Below are 20,298 nucleotides of genomic sequence, written 5' to 3' on the forward strand. Positions count from 1 at the left end.
TCAACATTAGGAGGAACTTCCAGAAACAAACAAGCAAACAAAAAGAAAGACATTGAAAAAAAGTGCACTTTTAATTTGCCTTTGTTTTGTCTCTTGGTTTCTCTTTAAACAGTTTGGAGTGTTGTATTTTTTGGGAGTAAAATATGAAGTGGAGGAGAAAAAAAAACATTAGGAGGAACTTCCAGAAATAAACAAACAAAAGAAAAGAAAAACAAAAGAAACCAAGACACTGGGGGGGAAAAAGTATATTTTTAATGTCTTGTTTCTTTTGTTTGTTTGTTTCTGTTAAAAAGAAGAGTAGGCCACGCCCACCCAGTCACATGACCCCACCACCACCAAGCCACGCCCACACAACCGGTAGGGTAGGGAAAATTTTGAATTTTACCACTGGATTCAACCACATCATGGGCCTCATCCTGTCCCTGGGCCTTGAGTTTGATACCCCTGGCGTAGAGCATAGAATAATACGGGTTTGAAGGGGCCTTGGAGGTCTTCTAGTCCAACCCCCCCTGCTCAACCCTCGACCATTTCAGTCAAATGGCTGTCCAGTCTCTTTTTGGAAGCCTTCAGCGATGAAGCACCCACACATTCTGTTCCACTGATTAATTGTTCTCACTTTCAGGGAATTTCTCCTTAGTTCTAGTTTGCTTCCCTCCTTGGTTAGTTTCCATCCCTTGTTCCTTGTCTTGCCTTTTGATGTTTTTGAGAATAGTTTGACTGGAAACTAATCAAGGAGAGAACCAACCTGGAATTAAGGAGAAACTTACTGACAGTGAGGACAATTAACCAGTGGAACTGCTTGCCAGCAGAAGTCCTGGGTGCTCCATCGCTGGAGGTTTTTAAGAAAAGACTGGACAAGCCATTTGTCTGATATTGTACAGGGCCTCCTGCTTGAGCAGGGGGTTGGACTAGAAGACCTCCAAGGTCCCTTCCAGCTCTATTCTGATTGATTGACTATGGCCTTCTGCCCCTCGTCCTTCTTCCAAGCACCCTGAGATACTGCTTTTCAATCAACATTAGGAGGAACTTCCAGAAACAAACAAGCAAACAAAAAGAAAGACATTGAAAAAAAGTGCACTTTTAATTTGCCTTTGTTTTGTCTCTTGGTTTCTCTTTAAACAGTTTGGAGTGTTGTATTTTTTGGGAGTAAAATATGAAGTGGAGGAGAAAAAAAAAACATTAGGAGGAACTTCCAGAAATAAACAAACAAAAGAAAAGAAAAACAAAAGAAACCAGGACACTGGGGGGGGAAAAAGTATATTTTTAATGTCTTGTTTCTTTTGTTTGTTTGTTTCTGTTAAAAAAAAAAGAGTTCTGAATTATGCGTGTGTTTTTTTTTGGAGTAAAATATGAAGTGGGGGAAAAAAAACCCATTAGGAGGAATTTTTCTTGAGGCAGCCAGCTGTTCTAACATGGAAGCAAAATTGCTTGGAAGTTGTCAAGTGCCCACAATTCCCGCAGCAGATGCTAAAACAGCCAACCCGTCAATGACACTAAGCAGATGTTCTACATGGATAGCGACAAAATTAAATGAATTTGTGGAGGCTTTCATCCATCCTAGGACTCGAGGAATCACTGCAAGATGTCCTACGGAGATCGCAGGAAAGAGTGAATTAAGAATTAAGGACTGAGAAGCCCTACCGTTGTCATCCACAACTCTGGTCTGCTCTTTGCAACAGTCCATGGGCAATCCGATCACTTCGACTTCCACGAACGGATCTATGATCTGGAAAAGAGGCGAAATAAATAAAATAGAAAAAACGTCACCAAGCGGAGCTGAATCGCGGAGTCTTTCCTCAACTTGATGGCTTTCTTCGGTGGGCCGTTAAAATCTTAATTAATTGATTTAAGAGAGACATTAATTGATGGTTCTCTTAAGAAGACAGCTTTTCCCACATCGGCTACCCATTTGATCTGGAGATGGACCAAACCAGGGGTGAAATGTTACCGGTTTGGGGCGGTTCGTCCGAACCGGTAGGAAAAATGCTACCGGTTCGCCTGAACCGGTAGTAAAAAAAATGCTTTAAAAAGTAAAAAAAACGGTCCGAGGATCGCACGGCATAGCTGATCCTTAGAACTTTTTAAAAAACTTTTTAAAGCATTTTTTTACTACTGGTTCGGGCAATAGGTAGTTAAAAACTGCTAAAAAAAGTAAAAAAAAAAGCTTGTGACAATCAGCTATGCTGAGCGATCCTCGAGCATTTTTTTTGTACTTGTTAAAGCATTTTTTTTATTACCTATTGCCCAAACTGGTACTTTTGTGTAAAGTGTGATATTATGTAAGCGAATGGATCCAGACAATACACTGCTCACAAAGCACTTAGGTATGTAAACTGAAAATGTATAAATAAATTGTTTAAAAAAACATACTTTTGTTTGAGTCAACTTGCAGAAGAGAAAAGAATTGGAATAGAACAAAAGAGTTGGAAGGGACCCTGGAGGTCTTCTAGTCCAACCCCCTGCTTTTTGAGGGCGTCGGGGGTTATTTGAATCCACGACAACACGCCATTACATACGTGTTATGGCGTGCCGGTCCCCATCTTTGGTACTCAAACTGGGGAGATGGGGGGAGGGGGCTCCCCAAGCAAGAAAGAATGATTAAAGACGGAATTCAATGCTATTTTTTTTTTCTTTCCCCTGGACAGGCCAATTAACGGCCGCGGAGAGGAAAAAAAACCACCCGCAAGGATTACACGGAGCCCCCAATTAAAAGAAGAAAAAAAAACCACGACAACACCCAACATTTTGCTCAAAGGCAAAATAAATCCTGCTTTAAGGGATGGGGTGAAAGGGGGAGAGGGGAAAAAAAAAATTGGAGCAGCGCCCGCCCCCGTTCAAACAGGGCTCTGTCCAAAGGAAGCCATCGGTCTTGGCTGCTGACAAACTCAACGGCTTAAGCTTGTTTTACAGGGAGATTTGGGGTCTGTTTGGCTGGGAGGTTTATTTATTTATTTTGCCGTGTCGGTTCCCCACATCCTCCCACCCACCACCCCACCCCGGCCTACTCCTTCCAGGCAGGCCTGGTGAATAGAGGCCTGTCAATTTGATGGAGGGTCTTGGCAACTCTTTCCTGAAACCCCCGTCCCGCCCCCCAGAGGCACCCTGGACACAATAAAGCCAACTCGGTTCTTTTTTTCCTGCACAAAGGGAACCGGCCAAGCACCTGCTAAACCCCCTCCAGGGAAAGGAACGGGTTGCGTAATCTTTCTTTTCAAAAAACGAAAAGGGGAAAAAAACAACAACGAGGCTGCATGATGGATCTTGTAGTGGTCGAGGAGGAGGGGTGGGGGTGGAGCGTTGAAGCCCAGCTTGCAAACAGACCTGCTTTCTTGGGAGGGGGTGGGGGGGAAAGGAAAGGAAAGGAAAAAAAGCAAACTAGTCCATCAGAATAGAGTTGGAGGGGACTTTGGAGGTCTTCTAGTCCAACCCCCTCTCAGGCAGGAGACCCTAGACCTGTGATGGCGAACCTATGGCACGCGTGGCACATGGAACCATGTTGCCTGGCACGCATGGCGTCGCCCGTTCCTCTTCTGATTATTGCCCCGCATGCGCATGCAACGATCCACTGGTCTTCGTACGTGTGGCAGTGCCATAAACCGGAAGACCTGGTCTATCTATCTATCATTTATCTACGGTATCTATCTATCTATCTATCTATCTATCTATCTATCTATCTATCTATCTATCTATCTATCTATCTATCTATCATTTCTCTTATTTATCTGCCTGTCTGTCTATCTATCTATATCATTTCTCTCTCTCTCTCTCTCTGTCATTTCTCTCATCTCTATCTTTCTATCTATCTATCTATCTATCTATCTATCTATCTATCTATCTATCTATCTATCTATCTATCTATCTATCTATCTATCTTATCTATCTATCTATCTATCTATCTATCTATCTATCTATCTATCTATCTATCTATCTATCTATCTATCTATCTATCTATCTATCCATCCATCCATCCATCCATCCATCCATCCATCCATCCATCCATCATTTCTCTCTATCTAGTTTTCTCTCTCATCTATCATTTCTCTCTCTCTGTCATCTACTTTTGTCTGTCTGTCTGTCTGTCTGTCTGTCTAACAACAACAAAAGTCGGAGTTGTTTCCTGCGGACAAGAGAAAAGCAGCAAGTCTCATCATCCGCTAGAGGTAATCCAGTTCATTTACTGACCATTCAGAGTTACGGCGGCCGTGAAAAAAATGGGGGCTTACCTCGCCTCGGTCTCCAAGCATGGAATCGCGTGGTTTCGGGAGCTGCTGTCCGCTGATGACCCTTAAGACGAGTTGCTTTTTCATCTGGCCGGCCAGCGGATCTTCGGAATTGGGGTTAAAGATGCCTGGAAGAGATTCGCAGAAGGGACGCATAGTAGAAAGGTCGGGCGGGGTTGGACCCATGTTTCTTTTCTGTTGGGGGGCGTGAGGGGGAGAGGTGTCTCTGGACCCAGGAAGATGGGTCCAGACATGTTGTGGGAAGCGTTCTTACAGCAAGGGGCCTCTGTGGCTCAGACTGCTAAGACAGTCTGTTATTAACAGCAGCTGCCTGCAATTACTGCAGGTTCTAGTCCCACCAGGCCCAAGGTTGACTCAGCCTTCCGTCCTTTATAAGGTAGGTAAAATGAGGACCCAGATTGTTGGGGGGCAATAAGTTGACTTTGTATATAAATATACAAATAGGATGAAGACTATTGCTAACGTAGTGTAAGCCGCCCTGAGTCTTCGGAGAAGGGCGGGAAATAAATGCAAATTAAAAAAAGGGGGGGGGAGGAGGCGGAAGAGAACAACTGTGGGGTCCTTGGTACTCTCTGAGCTGGGTGGTTTTCTTGCAGAGGTTTCATTACCCAGCTAGGTAACTCCATCAGTGCTAGAAGGGAATGTAGTTGGTGGAGAGGAGGAGGAGGAGGAGGAGAGGAAGAGGAGGAAGAAGTAGAAGAGGAGGACTGTGAGGTCCTTGGTGGTCTCTGAGCTGAGTGGTTTTCTTGCAGAAGTTTCATTACCCAACTAGGTAACTCCATCAGTGCTAGAAGGGAGAGAGGTTGTGGAGGAGGAGGAGGAGGAGGAGGAGGAGGAGGAGGAGGAGGAGGAGGAGGAGGAGGAGGAGGAGGAGGAGGAGGAGGAAGAGGAGGAGGAGAACTACTGTGGATCCTTGGTACCTTCCAAGCTTGGTTGTAAATTTGCAGAAATTTCATTACCCAACTAAGTAACATCATCAGTGCTAGAAGGGAGTGGGGTTTGCTCTCTGGGAGCCTTTCCATACTACGAGAGGATGCTGGGAGAATGAAGAGATGCTTCCCGCGAAGAGCAACAAGGCCTGGCCCAAGAAAGCGGAGGACGATTGGAAAGGCAAAGCAGACCAAAGGAGTCCATGGAACGGGAACCAGGTTTCTCAACCTTGGCAACTTTAAGCTGTCTGGACTTCAACTCCCAGAATTCCCCAGGGTTGAGAAACCCTGGAAGAGTCTCCTGGGAGAAGACGGTGAGGCAGAGTTCTTACCTTGACACATGCACTTGGGTTTGAGGATGTAGCCGCAATTCCCGTTGGCGCCGAACTTGGCGCGGTTGAGCTGCAGCATTCTCCCTTCGGATTGGTAGTTCAGCGCCACTGCAACGGACGGAAAAATGGGAAACATCAGGAGCCGAGCAGAGTCAGCCTGCAATACCGCATTCTAACCACTGAGCCGTGGTGGCGCAGCGCTCAGAATGAAGGCTGACTCTGCCGCCTGCCAGGAGTTTGATCCTGACTGGCTCAAGGTTGACTCAGCCTGAGATCAGGCTGAGGACCGGATCTAGTAAAATGAGGACCCAGATGGTTGCGGGGCAAGAGGCTGACCCTCTGTAAACCGCTTACAGAGGGCTGTAAAAGCCCTGTGAAGCGGTATATAAGTCTTAAGTGCTATTGCTAAATAACTGAGAAACAAGACTATAAGTGGCAAATTCTGATCCAGACATTTTTGAAAGCATTTCCTATCTATCTATCTATCTATCTATCTATCTATCTATCTATCTATCTATCTATCTATCTATCTATCCATTCATCCATCTTGTTTACGTACAATAACTATAATCTCACTCTCTCTTCTATATTGTAGATAGAAGAGATCCCTTTCTGTCTCTCTCGTCTATCTACAATCTCTCTCTCTCTCTCATCTATCTGTCTGTCTGTCTATCTATCTATCTATCTATCTATCTATCTATCTATCTATCTATCTATCTATCTATCTATCTATCTATCTATCTAATCTCTCTATCTCTCTCTATCTAATCTCTCTCTCTCATATCTCTCTATCTCTATCTCTCTATCTAATCTCTCTCTCTCTCTATCTCTCTATCTAAAATCAATCTATCTATTTATCTATCTATCTATCTATCTATCATCAATCTATCCCCAGAAAATGGCTGAGAAATAAAGAAAAAGGAGATAAATTGTTTTCTTTTCATTCTCCACCGACTAATTTTAAGAACTGGGCTAAAACCAGCAGCTGTGCGATTAAACAGAGAGGCGGGGGTGGGGGGGTGGGGGGAACTGCTTTACAGTTTTCCTCCAGGACAACCGGCCCTGACACGACCGTCTCCTTTCGCTTGGCTTCTGCCTCCGCCATTTCCTTCCCCCCTCCCTCCGCAGAAAAAGAGGGTAGAGAACCGACGCACGGAAGCGTGAAGGAAAAAGTTGGTTTGGGGCTAAAAGGACATCTGGGTTCCTTACCCAACTGGCAGCCGGCGTTCCAGAAAGGCTGAGGGTTGAAATTGCTGGAATCCACCCGGTAGGAAGAAGGATAAATCCGTGAGAGCTGGTGCTGGTTGAAGCGGAGATATTGGGCCGGTTTTTGCTGGAGGATTTGGTGAGCTTTCGTTTCGCTGAAGGAGGAGACCTGCCAGCTGGAAGAAACTGGGACAAAGGAAGGCCGCGTTTATCCCCCTCGGATGTCAATGTCTCCCTTATCTGGCCGCCTCTTCCCCAACGTATCTTCATTTATAGGTAGTCCTCAGCTTATGACCAGTTGCTCAATGGCAGCTCCATACCTAGTCATGTAGCAAGAGCGTCTGGTACAGGGGTCGGCAACCTGCGGCTCTGGAGCCGCATGTGGCTCTTTCACCCCTCTGCTGCGGCTCCCCGTCACTCAAAATATGTGTCACAACTGCCAATGAGTGACAACTGCCGGCACGTGATTTATTTGAGCTTTTCAACCCCTGGTAGGCCAATCATGGATAAATCCAAGGAAAGAAAAGTTTCAGAAGAAAACAGAACTACGTATGCTAGTTTTGTGGCCGCTCAAGAAATAAGTCAGGCCCGGGAAGGGTTTTGTGGCTCCCGGTGTTTTCTTTTCTGTGGGAAATGGATTCCAAATGGCTCTTTGAGTGTTTAAGGTTGCAGACCCCTGGTCTAGTAGAACATAGACTCAAACGGTTGGAAGGGACCTGGGAGGTCTTCTAGTCCAACTCTCTATCCAAGCAGGAGACCCTGCACCATTCCAGACAAATGGCTGTCCGGTCTCATCTTAAAAACTACCAGTGATAAAGCACCCGCAAGGAAGCAACAGATTAATTGTTCTCACAGTCTGGAAATTCCTCCTTAGTTCTAAGTTGCTTCTCTCCTTGATTACTTTCCATCCATTGCTTCTTGTCCTGCCTTTGGGTGCTTTGGAGAATAGCTTGACTCCCTCTTCTTTGGGGCAGCCCCTGAGATATTGGAACACTGCTATCATGTCTCCCCTGGTCCTTCTTTTCATCAAACTAGACATACCCAGTCTAGTTTAATGTAGGCATTTGCTATGTAGATCTTTGTTAGACCTACATAGTTCTTTCTGCTGTTCAACTTTTGTGTTAGTTTAAAGAGCTCTGATAGTCTTTGTGGTTCTTCTCGGCACACTTTCCAGAGTCTTGAATATCTTTTGGATGTTGGATGTTGGATGTTGTGGTGATCCGAATTGGAACGGGTGTGTGGTCTCAACAGTGGGGTATAAAACAGTACTATCCCTTCCCGTGATCTTGAAACTAACTATTCATGCAACCTAGGTTTTGTGGTCCGCCAGCAGCCAGCAGATTCGGACAGTGAGGAGGTTGGGGAGGAACCTGGGCCAGTCCTGGAGTCTGGGGAAGGCTCTGATGAGGGCTCTGTGTCGGTGGCAGAGAGGGGGCCAGGGCTGTCTGACAGTTATCAGCTGCCTTTGAAATCAAACATCAGTGAGGCAGACAAACAGCTGGAGCCTGTTCCCAGTGTTCGCATGTGCGGAGCTGTCAGGATAAAGAAACAGCTAAAGAACAAGGGTCGACTCAGGAGTAAATCCACAGATGGACGATGAAGGGCCCCTCCCAGAGGGAATAAAGAGGAGCGAAAGGGGAGTGGAGTTTGCAGGAGACAATTAGTTCGCCTAATTGGTTCGTGACTCCTTGCCAAGTTTTGAAGATATCGGCCTGGCAGCTCCCCAAGCCAGAGAAGGTCTGTGACTGTAAATTGTCCCTTGAAAGACTTTGCTGGATGTGAGTGAGAGGAATTCACAGTAACTTAAGAAAAAGGGGTTTTTTGTCGGGACAAGGAGTCTGTTTCATGCTCTTGGGAAGCCTAGGTCAGAACACTAGGATTGCGTTAGCTTTTTTTGGCAACTGCAGCATATTCCTGTCTCATAATCCGCCGTTAAAATGGCTTTCAAGTTACCTGGGAAATCTTTGCAGGAATTGGGCAGTGGAGCAATGATTTTCTGCCTGACTGACTTTATCTGAGTAAAAGCCACTTCACTGGGGTGGGAAACACACAATCCAGCTTTGAAAGGAAGACGGACGGAACTTTTAATTCTTTTTGAAGACGGTAGACAAAACTTACTTTCCGATTCCACGTCGTGGATTCCGACGGATCGAGTGTATTTCACCAGATCCGAGAGAGCCCGGGAGAGTTTCATCGTTTTCTTTTGCCGAATTGTTCTGGTGGGAGAAAAAACAACAACAACAAGGTAACCTGTTGTGGCCTGTCAGCCTCCAGCAGCCGAATCAAATGCGGTTTGTTGAGTCAGGGTCAGCATCAAGGCAACCTGAGAGCTCCAAAGGGGGAAGAGGGAATGGAGCTGTCAGAGAGAGAGAGAAAGAGAGAGAGAGAGAGAGAGACAGAGGGGGAGAGAGGTGGAGCCATCCGTCAGCCCTCAGATGGAGAGTCAACAACTCCCAGGTCTGAAGATAGCTGATGAGGAAGAGGAGGAACAGCTGGGTCCAGTGCCTGATGTGCAGAAGGCAGAGGAGAGGAGAGCAGTGGAAATCTATGGGCTGGTCCTCGGGACGGAAGAGGCACTGCTGCTAGCGAAGCCCCACCCTAGCTCTGGGTATAAAAGGCAGGGGATGGAGATGAATAGATGTGACAGACAATTATTCATCTCCTGGCCAGACAGTCTTGTTAGCTTGTAGTGAGAGAGAAACTTTTTGCGCTCCTAACAAAGGAATCTTGGGAGTTAATGTCTCCCTCAGCAAGAGAGATTTGGGGCTCAACTGCGGTCGTTAAGTCGAGGGCGACTTGTATAAAGACGCAAGTCAGTATTTTTTTTGGGGGGGGGGAGGGTTAAGATCCTTTTTCCTGAAACCGTTGAAACTTACTTGCTATAATGGACGGAAGTTCTAGTTAGGTTTCCTTGGCATTCGAAGTCGTCTTCTCCATCTTCCAAACTCGGGGTCCTCTTGAGTTTGCTGGATTTTTTCTGGGTTAGAAAAAAAAAAACATTAAAAAAAGGCAGAGAGGAAAACACACCTCAGGTTAGAACAGAATAGAATGATGAGAAGATTAATAGTAGTGCAGACTCAGTGAATAGTTTGATAGTGTTGAGGGAATTCTTTGTTTAGCCGAGTGATGGCGCCTAGGAAAAAACTGTTCTTGTGTCTAGTTGTTCTGGTGTGCAGTGCTCTATAGAGTTGTTTTGAGGGTAGGAGATGAAACAGTTTATGTCCAGGATGTGAGGGGGTCTGCAAATATTTTCCCAGCCTTCTTTTTGACTTGTGCAGTCCTCAATGGAAGGATGGCAGGTTGGTAGCCATTGTTTTTTGTCCAGTTCTAATGATCCTCTGAAGTCTGTGTGTGTCTTGTTGGGTTACCTGTTATAACTGTGATGGCGAACCTACGGCACGCGTGCCCAAAATGGCACGTGGAGCCATGTGTCCTGGCATGAGCGGCGTCGCCCGTTCCTCTTCCGGGTTTCTGCCGTGCATGAGGATCAGCTGGCCTTTTGTGCGTGTGGCAGTGCCGGAAACCGGAAGAGCTGGTCTTCCGTTTTACGGCGTAAGCATCAGTGATGGGATTCAGCCGGTTTTCTCCGGATCGCGCGAACCGGTAGCGGCGACTGCCGGATGTAATGTGTGACTACTGCGCATGCCGGAAACCGGAAGTTCATTTTCCCGTGCACGCGTCCCCCCCTGGGCAGCTTCTCTTCCTGGTCGCGGCCCAGAGGAGCGCGAAGTGCTTCCTTTTCGTCACTCGGATGCCGAAAAAGTTCGCCATCACTCTGTTATAACAAAGGAGAGACGGTTCTCCCCGAAGCTCATTTCCTGGGCGAAGAATCGGTCGTTATTTTCAACGTTAGGACTGTAAACAACAAATCCCGGAGAGACAAAAATGACATTTGCAGTCGGGACTGGGAAGAAGTCTCCCCGGTTGACTTCTAAGCCTACAAGCGAGTCTTCCGATCTGTTATCTTTGCCGCCATGCCACATTAGCTCTCTCTTTTCTTCTCAGCGTGCTGAAACGGTTATAAATATGAAAGCGTTTGCAAAAACAAAAACAAAAACAAAAACAAAAAAAACCACGGCAAAATATAGACATAAAGCAATAAGGTTTGGACTACGCGCATACGTATCAGTCGGAATGCATAACCCCCTCTTTGGAGCACACGGCCTCATCTCCCTCTGCTTTCAGTTTTGCAAAAAAATAATAAAATAAAATGGATTTGTTCTGAACTTGCTTTTTAATCCCGGAGTGTTAGAACTCACGCCCGTAGGGACGTCGGCACAGAATCAAATGAGAGAAGACTGCACGAGTCTTGCGTTTGCGGGTTTCCTGACTAACCGCTTTGCCGTGTCCTAATTTTGCGGTTTTGAAAAATGATCCTACCTAAGGGTTGTGATGAAACCGAAATTAACATAATTGGCTGTTTGCAAGGTCAAAATCCCTCTTCTTCCCATCGGGGTGGGTGGGTGGATGGGGGAAACCAGGATAAAGGTAAAATTAAAAAAAATAATAATGAGTCTGACATTGGTCCCTCGATTGCTGCCTGGTTTGGCACAGCAAGCAAATTATTCCAGACCCTCCTTCCGAGACCCTCCTTCCGAGAAACAAATGAGTAGTAACCTTGCGTTTGGTCAAGCTTCCCATCAGGGATCGGTTGTGACGTTTGCTGAGGATCGGGTCTTCACCAGATTCCAGGTTCTCCTCGTGCTTGTTCTACGGGGACAAAAAAAAAAAAGACAACGATGCACAGGGTGATCAGGGATCGTTCGCTAAGTGAACGGTTGTTCAGTCGAGAGCTACGTGTATTTCCACTCTTAAAACGCATCTCAAGAAAGCTAATTTTCCTCTTGTCCCCTTAATCCCTTTGCTTTCCCCAACTAAGGACTAATTTTTAAAGCAATCGCAAGTTTGGTCCAGGCATTTCCCCCCATAATTTTTGGCAGCTGGATTTGTGTTGGTTTTTCTCCACCCCCCCTCCTCTCTCACATACACAGATACACACATTTTTGGCAGCTGGGTTTTTGTGGGTCTTTCTCTCTCTTTCCTGATTGCTAATTTGTACCCTATGACTATCGTTAAGTGTTGTACCTTATGATTCTTGATGAAGGTATCTTTTCTTTTTATGTACACTGAGAGCTTACGAACCAAGACAAATTCCTTGTGTGTCCAATCACACTTGGCCAATAAAAAATTCTATTCTATTCTATTCTATTCTATTCTATTCTATTCTATTCTATTCTATTCTATTCTATGATATATGATATATATGCTTTACGATATGATTTGATTGCTTATTTGTTCCCTATGACTATTATTAAGTGTTGTATCTTATGATTCTTGATGAACGTATCTTTTCTTTTATGTACACTGAGAGCCTATGCACCAGAGACAAATTCCTTGGGTGTCCAATCACGCTTGGCCAATAAAATTCAATTCAATTCAATTCTATTCAATTCTATTCTATTCTATATTCTTTGACTATCATTAAGTGTCGTCCCTTATGATTTTTGATGAACGTATCTTTTCTTTTATGTACACTGAGAGCCTATGCACCAAAGACAAATTCCTTGTGTGTCCAACCACACTTGGCCAATAAAATTCTATTCTATTCTATTCTATTCTATTCAATTCTATTCTATTCTATTCTATATTCTTTGACTATCATTAAGTGTCGTCCCTTATGATTTTTGATGAACGTATCTTTTCTTTTATGTACACTGAGAGCCTATGCACCAAAGACAAATTCCTTGTGTGTCCAACCACACTTGGCCAATAAAATTCTATTCTATTCTATTCTATTCTATTCTATTCTATTCTATTCTATTCTATTCTATTCTATTCTATTCTATTCTATTCTCTCTCACACACATACACACATTTTAGCAGCTGGATTTTTGAGGCCTTCTCCCCTCCCCCCCTAAAGGGATCAATGCATTTTCTGCTCATGGTGTCACACATTTAAGGCAGGTAGGAGGGCCAAAAACAAAAACAAAAACGGGTTCTCAACCATTTTTTATTAGTTCTGTCACTCCCTCCAACCTTTCTTCCAATATGTCAGCAAATCCTCCGCAAAATGTTTTCTAGCAGCCCCAGTCCCTGATGAAGGACCCTTATGAGAGAGAGAGAGAGAGAGAGAGAGAGAAGGAAAAAGCAGGACTGGTGATCAGAACTGTCAACCCTTCGTCTTTCTGAGGGTGTAAGAAATCTGGCAATTATTTCGAAATTAATATATGAAGGAGTTGGAGAAAGGGAGGAGGGGAGCTTCTTGATAAAACCTCCAAGAGTTCTGAAAAAAGGAGATTGCAAAACGCCCGGCAAACCACCTCTGCGTTTCTCCTCGCGTTTTCTCTCCCTCCCACCGCTCGCTGGTGGCCCCTGACAAGAACATTGTGCTCCCCCAAAAAGGCCACCCTGCTCTCGCTTCGATTTCAAAACGCTTGCAAATACTCTCCGATTTCTTTTTGATTTCTTTATAGATCAACCCACCTGCTGCAAGAGGGACGAGGAAGAGAGAACGAATGGTGGAGAACAGGGAGGGGAGGAGAGCAAATCAAAACCTCATTACAGGAAAGGTAGAACGAAGAAGAAGGGGGGGAAGGACTAGGCAGGGGGTTGGACTAGAAGACCTCCGAGGTCCCTTCCAACTCTGTTATTCTATTGCTAGTTGTCCTCAGCGGGGCAAAAAGCTGGAAGGAAAGGAGGGAGATGCAAGATGACTTAGCCGTGTTCCTAATGGTTCGTTCTGGGTTAGCTCAAGATCACGTGAAGGGTTAAGACCACTTTATAAGGCCTTGGTAAGGCCACACTTGGAATACTGCACCCAGTTTTGGTCGCCATGGTGTAAGAAAGATGTGGAGACTTGCAGAGTAGAGCCACAAAGAGAATTAAGGGACTGGAGGCTAAAACATATGAAGAACGGTTGCAGGAATTGGGTGTGTCTAGTTTGATGAAAAGAAGGACCAGGGGTGACAGGATAGCAGTGTTCCAATATCTCAGGGGCTGCCCCAAAGAAGAGGGAGTCAAGCTATTCTCCAAAGGGCAGGACAAGAAGCAACGGGTGGAAACTAATCAAGGAGAGAAGCAACCTAGAACTAAGGAGAAATTTCCTGATAGTTAGAACAATGAATCAGTAGAACAGCTTGCCATCAGAAATTGTGAACGCTCCAACACTGGAAGTTCCTAAGAAGGTGTTGGATATAGCAAACCAGGTTATTTGATTGACTGGTGTCCCTGGGTGACTTCGGCATCGAAGAAATAAAATAAGTGCAATGTTATAATCGTAGCTATGTTTAATATGCTTTTTCTGACTTCTGATGTAGCGTGGTGTGGTACGCGTTGGTCTTTACCTTAAACGTGATAGGTTTTTTTAAAAACTGTACAGTTCTAACCCTGGAGGTTTTTAAGAAGATGTTGGATGAGCATTTGTCTGAAGCGGCGTAGGGTTTCCTGCCTAAGCAGGGGGCTGGGTTGGACTAGAAGACCTCCAAGGTCCCTTCCAACGCTGTTATTCTGTCTCCGTAATGTTGCCAGGCCTTGATCCTTAACCTACTGCCCACCCCCGTTGGTTCAGCAGTCCTTGCTCAGCCAGCCAGGGGCTGCCATCTGCCTCCTGGACAGCCAGTTGGAAAGTGATATTAATGACTTAGGAGGGGAGGACCGAGACTGGTTCTCCACGCCTCGTTGTCCCCGCGTGTTAGATGGCACACGCACAAGACGAATGAGAAATCTAAGTGGCCGGTAAATGTTTATTACGATTACAGGGGGAACCCCCCCCCCCCAAAAAAACCCCTCATTAATGGTTCATCGCTCAACTTTCCTTCCGGAGGGGAAAAAGAGCCGCGCTGGTGATCCGTCAGGATTATCCGCGATTACATACCGAGCTTCGCGGCTCCGAAGAGGTTTATGAGGAATGATGAAAAGGGGAGGGTGTATGCGTGTGTGTGAAGAAATATAGCTATCAAAAGGTAAATCTGGCAAGGATTCATTCGAAGAAAGGAAACGGCCCATGCCAGGGTCCTGGGGGAAATGTGGTTATCAACTTGCAGTGATTCACTTAACAACAAGGAAGGATGGTCATTAAATGGGGCAAACGGAGGTGGCATTCAGCCGGTTCCAACCGGTTCCCTCGAACCGGTAGCGGAAATTGTGGATCCTATTTAGGCAGGTTTTTGAGGCCGGCCGCATGCGTGGATGGACTCACATTTGCGAACCAGGGGGCAAAACCTGCTTAGCAAACGTCTTGCTTAACAACGGATGTTTTGTGGAGGTCGTAAGTGGAGGCATTATATGTATATTTTACCGAATTTTATCATATTATTATTATTTTGCAAAACTATTATTGTGTGATTTATTCGTGTTTTATTGCTAAGCTTTTTCGGGCTTGGCTCCCTCTTGCCTTCTCCAAACTCACCTTCTTAAGATCAGGCTTGTTCCCCAATTTCCCCGAAGACGACAAGGTGGTGACGGCAAAATTATTTTGGTCTTCGCAGTCCCGGATTTTGGATTCCTTGATCAAAGAGTCCAGTTTCTTCTTGGCGAGGTTTTCCACTCGTTTCCTATTCGAAGAAGCCTGGAAGCCAAAGAAAAGAAAAGAAAAGAAAAGTGGATGATATAAACGAGCGAAAATGCAGTCTTGGTTTCTTTCCCGGCTGGGATTCAACACTAGTCCTTGACTTACAACTATTGAAGTTGTAAAAATAGGGAAAAATAGGGACTTAGGACCAGGGGTAGTAGTCACTCACCTTCGCTACCTGTGCGCCTCTGCGCATGCACAGGGCCTTCTGTGCATGCGCAGAGCGTCCCAAAAGTCTATAAATGGGACGTGATTACACATAGCCGCCGCTACAGGTTCGCCTAAACTGGATAGAACTGGCTGAATACCACCACTGCTTAGGACCATTTTTCCCACTTATGACAGTCGGCAGTATCCCCACGATCCCATGATAAAAAACTCAGATGCTTGGCAACTGACATGTACTTACGACGGTTGCAGTGCGCCGGGGTCCTGCGTTCCCCTTCTGCGACCAAAGTCAAGAGGGAAGCCAGATTCACTTAACAACCCGGGTTTCTGACTTCACAAGCGCGGCGAGTCACTCAACAACGGTGTCGAGAAAGGTCCTAAAAAGCAGGCAAAGCCCACGCAACAACGATTTTGCTTAGCAACAGAAATTTTTTTTTGGGGGGGGGGCCTGTACGTTGAGGACTTAAGTGAACTGAAGAAGGAAAGCAGGAAGCACATGAAGGCCAAAGTGAATTTAATCACATTTTCTCCCTCGACAGACTATTATACGGTCTCATGTTTATATTATACAGGTATTATTATGACCTAGATGCACTTCAAACATGACTTTGGTTTAACCAAGCAGCTAACAAAAATCGATCCCCATCAGCGTGGTTCCTTGAGTGACAAGCCTATGAATATTTGATCAGCCGTTACCCAGATGTTTTTTTCCGTTCAATTGTTTTTAGATTAGGCGCAAGGATAATGTCAGAACAAATGAAGGCTGACGGCTTCGCCGAACGTCTCAAGAACTCTACAGTCAAAGGCCAGGAGATTCAAAGTGGGGTAGCAAAATTAGTTTTGCCTCTGCCATTATGGGAGTAATTCAGAATTATTCTTGTTTACGGGTTGCAAAGGTGTTTTTTTGGAGGGTTCCCCCCTCCCCGCCGCCAATAATGGGATCATAGAACTCCGTGAAAACCAAACGTGCAGAAATATGAAGAGTTTAAGATTTCCAATTTCTCCTCTCGCCTCGGCTGCTCTTTCTTAAGGCGACTCCAGTTTGTCTAAATTCTTTTTTTTTTAAAAATGCGGCACTCGGAAATTGGGGCAAACCATTCCTAGTCTCTTGATTCAAAGGATGAAGAAAACCGGGGAAAGTTTTCGGATTCCCTCAATTTTGCTGAGACGGATGTTCAACCCTGTCCTTTTTTGGTACTTTTGTGACGGATACTTTTTAAAAGAGGGCACGCTAAAACGGTGCGTCATACAATACTGCTTACGGCCTGCGTTGTATTACTTGCTCGGTTTTGCGTCCTCGGTTGAGTAAGCTGTACTTTCCAAAGAACTAAACTTCTGGTTCTTTAATTGGCCAAAGCACATGACAAATAATGCTCTCTCTCTCAAAAAAAAACAACAACAACATGTGGACTTTTTGTTTGCTTTTGGTGAGCATGACCGTGTTCGCAGCTGGCCATCCAGATGCTGCTTTGGGAGGGGTTTAAAAAAAGAGAGAGGGAGAGAGAGAGAGAAAACGAATTACAATCTAACGAAGATGAAGTTGGAGGAAAAAAAGCGGAGCCAGGATTTTACGGAGCGGAGAGTTGGGTCTCTGACGGAAAGCCACTTGAAGAGACTAGAACCGTGATAGCCAGCCTATGGCACGCGTGCCCCATATCTGTGGGCACGCGAGCATTGCCCTAGCTCAACTCTGGTGCGCGCATCTGATTTTCGGGCCTTCCGGGCTCACCGGAAGTCGGCAAACGGGCGGTTTCTGGCCTCTGGAGGGCCTCCAGTGAGGTGGGGAAGGCCGGTTTTCGCCCTCCCCAGACTCCAAGAAAGGCTCCGGAGCCTAGGGAGGGTGAAAAACAGGCCTACCATGCCATCACGTGGCAAAAGTTGGGGAGCGCGGGGGTGGGGTGGGGGTCACACACGCATGCGGGGGGCTGGGGCACATTGAATTATGGGTACGGGCACATGCGCACACAACCCCGCTGCGCTCCCCCAGCTTTTGGCACGTGACGGCAAAAAGGTTAGCCATCACCGGACTAGAAGCATTTGAAATGTGGATTTACAGGCGGCTGTTTTGTCAACCCAACTTATAGCTAAGTTAAATTGACAAAATCAAAAATGGGGAGGTGATAAACCGCCTGAGAAAGCCGAGGACAATCATCATTTTAATTATCGGCCGTATAGTAATAGTTCATTTTAAATTCTTTTAATTGTATATATTCTGTGTTTTTATTCTGGCTGTACACCGCCCTGAGTCCTTCGGGAGAAGGGCGGTATAGAAATTTAATAAATAAATAATAAATAAATAAATTTAATAAATAAAAACCGTTAAAAAAAGCGAAAGTTGGAATATTTCGGATATGGGATGCGACACCCGGAAAAATACGGCATCCTTCGCTTTAACCCTACAGGGAAAGATTGAAGGCGAACGAGAAGGGAAGGAAGGAAAGAAGGAAGGAAGGGAAGGAAGGAAGGAAGGAAAGGAAGGAAGGAAGGAAGGAAAGGAAGGAAGGAAGGAAGGAAAGAAGGAAGAAAGGAAGGAAGGAAGGAAACAAGGAAGGAAAGGAAGGAAAGGAAGGAAGGAAAGGAAGGAAGGAAGGAAAGGAAGGAAGGAAAGGAAGGAAGGAAGAAAGGAAGGAAGGAAGGAAGGAAGACAGACTACAAAACATGGGAATTAAGACGTACTTTTTTAGCTTTAGGATATTAGACCAAAGGGGAGAAGGAAATTTCTCTCCCACGGTCGATCCGCTGGTCAAACTCAGCTGGAGGTACCCACAAAATACCCGCAGCAGGGAAACTGCCAAGGATTCAATTAGATATTTTTTTTTAACATTTTGTGACACCTGCAGCTGACACCTAGAAGCAAGCAGCGTGTACCCGATAGATAAACAGCGATTTTGGGGCCGGGGGGGGGGCAGAGGGGGAGCCATTGGGATGAGATTTTGGGGGCTGTTCCAGCTTTGGAAGGGAGGCGGGAGCTGTCCAAGGTGCTGAAACAAGTCAGGTGCTGTTTGGCAAATAAGACAAAATATAATAAGATGGAAATCCAGAGAAGCTCTTATACTCCCGTATCTTTCCTGGTGAAAATTAATTCAGTTGAACTGAATTCAGCTGACTGGTTCTCCTCCATAAGAATACAAAGATTCTGGAAGGCTCTGTGCCCCAAGATCCAACCTGGGTTCAAAACTCCCGAGAAGCTGTCAAAAATCTGATCGACCATGAATGTAAGCGCCCAGATTTCCTCTTATAAAACCTTCCAAATAGAATCAGGACAAAATAGTTCAAATGGCTATTGTAAATTTTTTTTTAAGCAAGAAAAAGAGGAGATGATGGTCCCTAATGCATCTGACTTAATATTTCGAGGCCCTCGTTTCCTGCCAATTGTTATCAGCGCAGCCATGGTTTGGTAATAAGTTTAAAACTCCTTCTGCTGTACTGAAATATTAATTCACGATTAAACCTTGATTTTAGAGGGATAAAAACTACTTGCGACAGTTGACTTTCATTCTGCTTTCCATTTGGAAAAGGACACAAAGGCCCGGGAAACAAACAAACATAAAATAAAATTAAGAGAGAAAAAGAAAAAAAGTGGAAGATCGGAATAAGAAAGAGCTGCTCGCTGAATTAACAATTTCTTCCATCTATGTGGGTCAAGGAAAAAATGTAGCCCTAAAATGTTTTTCCTTGAAGAAAACATAATGGCCCATCAAGATCAAAGGGGTTTGTACATTTCTCAGGATTGTACATTTTGAAGTATCCCCCCTCGGGGAATAAATCAAATTTCCCAGCACATCAAAACCATGTTAAGGTGCTAATAAGGGCAAGTTACACTCCTTGTTGCAAACTCCCTGCGTTTTTATTAACAGCCATGTTCAACAGCTCTACTCCAGATTTGAACTTGTCTTTATTTGGACTGGAGAGGTTGAATTCCACCTTGTCTTGTTCTGCTCTTTGACGGAGTTTCTTAGTGGGAGGCAAAGCCCCTGAGTGAGTTCTGTTGTGGCCAAGACGCTGTTGTCTTGGGTGTCTCGCGGACCAACACATCATCGGTTGTCTTCTAAGGGCAACGGGATAAGAGACAGTCGGAAGGAAAGAAGGATGGGATTAGCCAGTGTTGCAGGGGGAAAGAAGGTAGGTTCGGCGTTGTGCCTTGAACGTGTACACAGGTAGCTCTCGACCTGCGACCACAATTGAGCCCAGCATTTCTGTTGCTAAGTGAGACATTGGTTCAGTGAGTTTTGCCCCGTTTTACGACCTTTCGTACCACTGCACTGGCAGGTGAATCGCTGTAGCTGTTAAGTTAGTAACACAGTTGGAAATGGAATGGAAAGGAATGGAATAGAGAATAGAATAGAATAGAATAGAATAGAATAGAATAGAATAGAATAGAATAGAATAGAATAGAATAGAATAGAATAGGGAGTAGATAGAATAGAATAGAATAAGGAATAGAACAGAACAGATCAGAACAGAACAGGGAGTAGAGTAGACAGAATAGAATAGAAAAGAATAAGGAATAGAATAGAATAGAATAGAATAGAATAGAATAGAATAGAATAGAATAGAATAGAATAGAATAGAATAGAATAATGGGATGGGATGGGATTGAATCAAATTGAATCGAAAATAGGATAGGATAGGATAGGATAGGATAGGATACGATAGGATGGAATGGAATGGAATGGAATGGAATGGAATAGAATAGAATAGGGAATAGAACAGAACAGAACAGGGAGTAGAGTAGATAGAATAGAAAAGAATAAGGAATAGAATAGAATAGAATAGAATAGAATAGAATAGAATAGAATAGAATAGAATAGAATAGAATAGAATAATGGGATGGGATGGGATTGAATCAAATC

At 44.9% G+C, this 20,298-nt stretch overlaps 1 protein-coding gene across 4 annotated transcripts in view; it reads right to left on the minus strand.

The window, feature by feature from the left end:
- The window catches only part of PLCH2 (phospholipase C eta 2), a 221,822-nt gene that overhangs the window by 24,936 nt on the left and 176,588 nt on the right, over nt 1-20,298 (minus strand). For all 4 annotated transcript variants that reach the window (XM_058161025.1, XM_058161024.1, XM_058161026.1 and 1 more), the window contains exons 13-20: nt 15,116-15,274; nt 11,326-11,418; nt 9,585-9,685; nt 8,827-8,924; nt 6,712-6,894; nt 5,503-5,610; nt 4,224-4,348; nt 1,642-1,726 (exon numbers count right to left, since the gene is read on the minus strand). In XM_058161025.1, coding sequence (XP_058017008.1) covers nt 1,642-1,726; nt 4,224-4,348; nt 5,503-5,610; nt 6,712-6,894; nt 8,827-8,924; nt 9,585-9,685; nt 11,326-11,418; nt 15,116-15,274 — 952 coding nt within the window. The remainder of the gene's footprint in view (nt 1-1,641; nt 1,727-4,223; nt 4,349-5,502; nt 5,611-6,711; nt 6,895-8,826; nt 8,925-9,584; nt 9,686-11,325; nt 11,419-15,115; nt 15,275-20,298) is intronic.

The sequence above is a fragment of the Ahaetulla prasina genome, chromosome 18, assembly GCF_028640845.1.
Source record: "Ahaetulla prasina isolate Xishuangbanna chromosome 18, ASM2864084v1, whole genome shotgun sequence".
Taxonomy (NCBI): Eukaryota; Metazoa; Chordata; class Lepidosauria; order Squamata; family Colubridae; genus Ahaetulla; species Ahaetulla prasina.